General features: G+C 33.4%; 1 protein-coding gene across 4 annotated transcripts; it reads right to left on the bottom strand.

The window, feature by feature from the left end:
* Window positions 1–328: 328 nt before the first annotated feature.
* On the bottom strand, window positions 329–5,936 carry LOC115968380 (chromatin-remodeling complex subunit ies6-like). 4 transcript variants are annotated; one of them, XM_031087765.1, is made up of 6 exons: window positions 5,863–5,931; window positions 5,120–5,137; window positions 4,828–4,928; window positions 2,207–2,391; window positions 1,290–1,357; window positions 392–730 (listed from the first exon to the last, which is right to left on the bottom strand). In XM_031087765.1, the coding sequence occupies exons 4-6, from the start codon at window positions 2,379–2,381 to the stop codon at window positions 599–601; spliced, it is 375 nt and encodes a 124-aa protein (XP_030943625.1). In that variant the 5' UTR covers window positions 2,382–2,391; window positions 4,828–4,928; window positions 5,120–5,137; window positions 5,863–5,931; the 3' UTR covers window positions 392–598. The 4 variants fall into 4 exon arrangements, with proteins under 4 accessions (XP_030943627.1, XP_030943625.1, XP_030943626.1 ...); XM_031087766.1 differs by lacking the exon at window positions 5,120–5,137; XM_031087767.1 differs by lacking the exons at window positions 4,828–4,928; window positions 5,120–5,137 and having other exon boundaries at window positions 329–730; window positions 5,863–5,936.
* Between the last annotated feature and the right edge of the window lie 297 nt (window positions 5,937–6,233).

Here is a 6,233-nt window from a genome sequence, read left to right as displayed (position 1 = left end):
ACAATTTGTTCGTTTTGATCAATGATGTCTTTATCTAATTGAAAAAGAGATCTAGTGTCCGTTTAACATCCCATTTTGCAGCCGTACTTTTTTCGAAGTATAGCTTTTTTTTTATATTCACTTATTCCTGGGGACAAATTTTCAAATAATCCATTTATTAAAAAAGACAAAAGTGATATCAAATGAATACCTATAAATTATACAAAAAAAAGTGGATTATGTGAACAAGTTTTACCAAGTGTGAGTTTGAATAGCGTGTTTTGCGCTATCCAGTGCGTCTGCGTTTTATTTTTGTGGATCCATGAGCACTGTTTATAGGACTTACAACTTGGAAAAAATGCAAATTTAACTTTAAAATAGGGTCTTACGGCATTATTCACACATTTAAAAATTATTTTGCTATAATATTTTCAATTTTCAGCAATAAACAGTATCCAAACAGACCCTAATGAAAACGTGGATTATCCTAACTAAAAACGTGGATTATACAAAAAAGTGGATTATCCTAACTAATTTTTTTTTTTTTTTTTTAAATTACTCTATATTCTACAATATTGTTCTTGAGGGGGAACACAGTTGAATCCAAATTCGTCCAAAGTTACTTGAGAACCACTGCTGCGTTTCTTAGAGCCAAATAACTTTGCACATATTCCTTAGGAAGCGATCTTACGAGCTTAAAAACATCAGCATTTGCATAACGAAGATTGGTCCTGGGGTCAGAGTAAGGTGCCTGCATAATACACAAATAATTACTTTACCAGTACAAAAGTAGGTAATATACCAAAACCAAAAAAAAAGAAAAGGAATTCAGTCACAGATGGATTATCCATAGTGTTACACATAGCATTTGCAATTAACTTATTCCTGTTGTCAATGAATCTGAAAGTCTATTTGGCAAAAAGAATATAATAACTATTGGGGCCTGTAGAATAACAAACAACATATAGAGGGCTATATGAGCAAGGACTCAAGTCATAACTCATCCAAGTTTAACTCAGCAACCTAACAAGCAGAGTACAAGCCAAGGCAAAATGGCAAATCAAAATGTGCATCAACAATAACCCCAAGTCCTAAAACAAAATGGGTGGGAGGGACAAGAGCTTCAACTCTCAGCATTGATCTGAGAGAGAGAGAGAGAGAGAGAGAGAGTTGAGCTGAGTTTGTTTGAGGAAATAAAATTTTAACAGCTGGATGCAAATAACCATACAGATGAATCTACCATTAACATTCAAATCAGATATGCATTGATTATGCCTATAGTACCACATCTTATCAAGAAAGCCACATACCTCATATCCTGTTATATCACAAATTCTCTTGCATGGATGCATAGAAGGTGGTGTCTCAATGTTAACATCTGCAGAACAGGAGACAATACATCAAGGGATCAAAACTTAGCGGTGGAACTTGAGATTAACCTCTATAACAAGAAAGAAAGAGTAAAAGCTTAGTGGTTTAAATGCTCAATCCAAGCCAGTTTTTCTCAAGCTACTTGACTTAAATCATTTCAGGTTGACCAGTAATCATCCTCCTACAACACTAGTGAGTTCTTTTATATGCTCTAGTCATACCAGCAAACAGTTCTTTTGACCCCAGTTTTCCTGAGTACTAGCTTTCAAATAATGCACTATCACTCTAATGCCTAAAGTCAATCCTTGATGTAAACTTAGTGAGGTGTAAACTCTTCATCCCACCTCATACGTTATCATGCTTCACAAGACTCCCAATCATATATTTCTTACTTTCAAAGCAAAATGGGTCCATGGATAGTAACACACATTAACTACTTCAATGCCTATATTCTACAGATTCATAATCAATGTAAAAAGGTAAAATAAGAACATAGCAGGAGAGATTTGTGTAAACCATGAATCTACTAAGCTCTAGAATGTTTTCCCCACCTTGGCATTTGTTCAATCAAAATTCAAGAATCAAACTCTGTACATGTAGGAAATTCATGCATCATTTAATGAATAAAAGGATTCCCATTTATTGTCGGTTAGTTTAGCAATTGCAAGTTGCAACATTGTTTTCAGCACCATAATAAGTCATACAGCGTCTTGCATAGTGCATAAAATTTAATTTTCCCATTAAAACAGTCCCATCATTCTTTCAGGTAATTAATATATATAATCCATTATGCTTTTCAAAATTAAAGGAATGCCAATAAAAAGTCCCCTTTTTTCCTTGCATTCTAAGAACTTACAGTTGGGTTCGTCAGGAGGGTAATTCTGGTAATTCTCAGCCTGAAGGATCTGCTTGAGATGTTTCCAGTGCCTTCCTCTAGATTGGCCTTTAGGATATTTCTCGTACATTTGAATCTGCTTGAAACTGAGGTGAGTTGGCAACACTAACTCTGCGTTCACCACTTCTAGCTCCATCTTCTTCTTTCTGCATATCAAACAAACCAAAAAAAAAAAAAAAAAGCACCCCTTGTAAGAAAAATACCATTATAATAATTATTTTTAAAAACACAGCACATTCCAAATTATTAAGGAAAGTATGGCAGTTTTAAATTCAATACTATTACGGGCTGTTAGAGGCCTGGCAAAGGGTTGGTTGTGTTGGGTTGGGCATAAGTCCCTAAGCTATATATATTGACATCATCATCTTGCTGCTGCAGTTCTTAGGGTTATTTAAACTTTTTTGACTCTATTTTAAGATGTCTGGATGTGGATTAAGTATATACTATTAGGATGGAAAGCATATTTTTTGCCTCTAAAACTGAAGCAACATGTATTTAAAGTGTGTATATATATATATATATATCTCTAGGCGTAGGGAAAAAGGAAGAGCTAGAACAGATATGAAGGTTTTATGATCAAATAGGAAGTACAATGTTGTGAAAGCTACCAGTGATGAAGTCACACCCTACCACTACAAATGATGTTCAACTTTTTTTTTTTTTTTTAATAGTTTACAAATGATGTTCAACTTCAATGAAAGTACATATCAAGTAAATGTTAAAACTTAAAACTAGACATCATAAGCCTGTGATGTGCATCACTACATAGGTACGTATAAGCAATTATAAATCACAACTAAATAAATAAATAAAAATTTGGTTATCTGGGTAGTTTGTATTTTAACTAACTTCCAAATTCGAATGTCACATGAGTTATGCTAACTTTATTAGGTAGCATTAAGCCAAGTTATTGGTATGGTCACTATGGCAATTGATATTATATGTTCCTTACATAGATTATTCAAAAACTAATGATAATCAGTCCTTATGGGACCAAAAATGATTCAACTATTAACAATTGACTGAGCAATATATTATTGCAGAAAAAAAAAATCAGCAATTAATACTCCTAAATCAACATGAATGAGGACAACAAGATTCCACACGACCAAACAAAGGTAACAAATGAATGCTGCACAAAAATATTCCACACGACCAAAAAAAACTAATAATGCATACACATAGTCACACACCTACTCATACAATATAATCTCTGCCACCAAAGTGCACATAGTAGAATCTATAAAGCACATAAAAGTTCAATGAGAAAGCAATAATCTATTCCCCCAGCTAAAACCAACCTCTCAAGCAATCTCTATGACCCACATTTTGAAAATTTCCAATGAAGCTTGCACTAGCTAACAATGTCAAATTATATAACAAGACTTACATATAAGTCACAATTAATCATTTAGGTATGCAAAAGATGGTAAATCAAAAATGTGATCATATCTCAATTTTGAGACATGGATCCTGCTAAATCTTTTTCCATATTCTCATTTACCACTGACTCAAGCCAGATTCTTTATCCCCATCTCCTTGTATCACGTTCACTAATTTTCTCATTAGTTGAGTTCCATCTGTTCTTTCCCATTTAGCTCTCTGCTTCTGTTTAGGTCCAAATTTGTAATGCCTTTCAAATGTGTGCAATCATGTAGTGTTCAGTACATAATTGTAATTACAAACTTGGCTTCAAGTAAATGTATATATAAGCACCAGAAGTACGTAAGGATTGAGCTGCAAGGATTTCCTAGGTTACAGATTAATATTAATTGCACCGATAATGAATGGCATGCACACTTTAAAGTGATGCAAATGCATCAGACTTCTGAACATAAGGCTATAAATTCAACAACTATATGTGAGGGGGTGATAACCATTTATGATCATAGCAGGGAATGGATCCATTAACAATATTACCAATGAACCAACTGAAAGTGATGTAGAACAATAGGATTAAAGAAGAACAAAAGGATAAACAGAACAAACATAGGCTTCACCACCTAGAATTTTCCTGAATTCTAGGCATCAACACTTAAGGGTGTTTGGCATCACTACCAAACAAAAGAGGAGCTCATATTCTCAACTCATAACATTTTTATTCCAAATCATACTCCCTTTATGATTACAGGAGCACTAGAACAAACAGTACTAAAAGTGAATGCAACAAATACATAGAATGAACAACTTAAGGCTGAAAACAAAGTGCATTTGATTTTACCTTCCAATGTAAAGTGTCTTTATGATATTCGCACTTATAAGACCCACGTGAAAGTTACAGTATAGGAAGTTAGATAATAATGTCTACCAAATTCCCAACAAAAAGTTCTTTAAAATTTAGCAAGCCAATAATATTTTTTTTCAAAAACAACTTTTAAGTGAAACAAAAATAGAAAGTCCAAAATATGATCATAGACATATAACACTAAGTAGCATGCCTTTGAGCTTGATGCTTTACAATCCAGTACAACACAATTATGTCACAAAGATTGTCATGTTTGCTTGTTTACTGTGTGCTCTACATACAGAAAAGAAGAAGCAATAATAATAAGAAGCAAAAAACAACTGCAAAAACAACTTACAGCTATACCAAGAGCAGTACTAGTGAAGAAGGGGTAAAGAAAGGTCCACAAAAACTTTAATGCTATAAGACAATCAATGCTGCTGAAGTCAAGTGATTGGACTGCATTGAAAATCACAATAGAGGCGGCATCATTCACCACTCCCTCACCGAATACACTACTATAAAATAAGGGTGTTTCATATTGATTGAGAAACTTGAAGTTTAACATGAGAAAATATCATGCATTTATCAAACATGTCAATTTCCATGTCTGACATTTGTATAAGGAATTAAGGATGAAAATCGTGTACCTGTAGTGGTACCAACAGCTGCACATACAAAAATTATCAGTATTAAAGGGTGATAATCTAGTAAGCAAGGACATGGACACGGGTACTGGTATGGGTACAGCATGGTGACACGAGCAATTTTTGAAAAATGATAACATGAAATGGTGGTTACGACACGAGTGCAACACGGATATGACAACACCAGTACGACACACAGGTACGACACCCCAAATGAAGTGCCCGTGCTTCTTAAGGGATAATCAATGATTGTATGAACAAAAATGATTCAACAATAGACAGTCTCCTAGGTAATCTTGAATCACCAATTCTATTAAATAACAAATAGGCCCACGGTATAGACAACACTCAAATAGTTATGATTTTGTTTGGGAGAAATGTAAGATCCAAAGAAAGGGGTGCATTGGTTCTATTAGATAAGGACAATTTTGAGAAAAATACCTGTACCAAGCTTGCAGATGTTACCTAGTGATTGATATAAAGCAAAATGAAATTACAGTACCACTTAACCAACTACCCCACACAACAATATTGTGGTGAAATTCATGAAAAATATGAAGAACCCATGTCAGTACGATGCAAGATTCAGTACATACTTCAGTTAGAGGACATAACTTTAGCATGATATATTCAAAGAAATATAGAGAAGCATAAAAAATTAAGCAGGTAATGAATCTCACAATCACAAATATCAAGACTGATAAATCTAAATTCAATACGATTCAATCATTTGTTCATAGACTTACAGAGAGAGACTAAGAACTGAGAAGAGACGAGAGACGCTCGTGCCTTCAAGAGAGAGAGAGACTAGAGTGAGAAAAGAGGAGAGTTTTGAATGGAACTCGATATTATAAAAACGGGTTCTTTTAAAATTTTCTATGCGCAAATAAATACATAACTTTTGGCAAAATTAAAAGTAAAAAAAATATTAAAGTAAAAAAATAATTAATTAATTATAAACAACAATAATTATTATACAAAATCTATTAAAATTGTAAAAAACCAATTAAAAGATTAGTTTATATAGATAAAGTTTAGACATGCAATACCGTGTAATTAACCTCCTCCCCCTCACAACATTTTTTTACTTTTTTCCTTATTTTTTTATTCAATGGTT

Source organism: Quercus lobata, chromosome 11 (assembly GCF_001633185.2).
Source record: "Quercus lobata isolate SW786 chromosome 11, ValleyOak3.0 Primary Assembly, whole genome shotgun sequence".
In the NCBI taxonomy this organism is placed as follows: domain Eukaryota; kingdom Viridiplantae; phylum Streptophyta; class Magnoliopsida; order Fagales; family Fagaceae; genus Quercus; species Quercus lobata.
The sequence above is the reverse complement of the archived record's forward strand: the minus strand, read 5'-3'. Positions and strand labels throughout refer to the sequence as shown.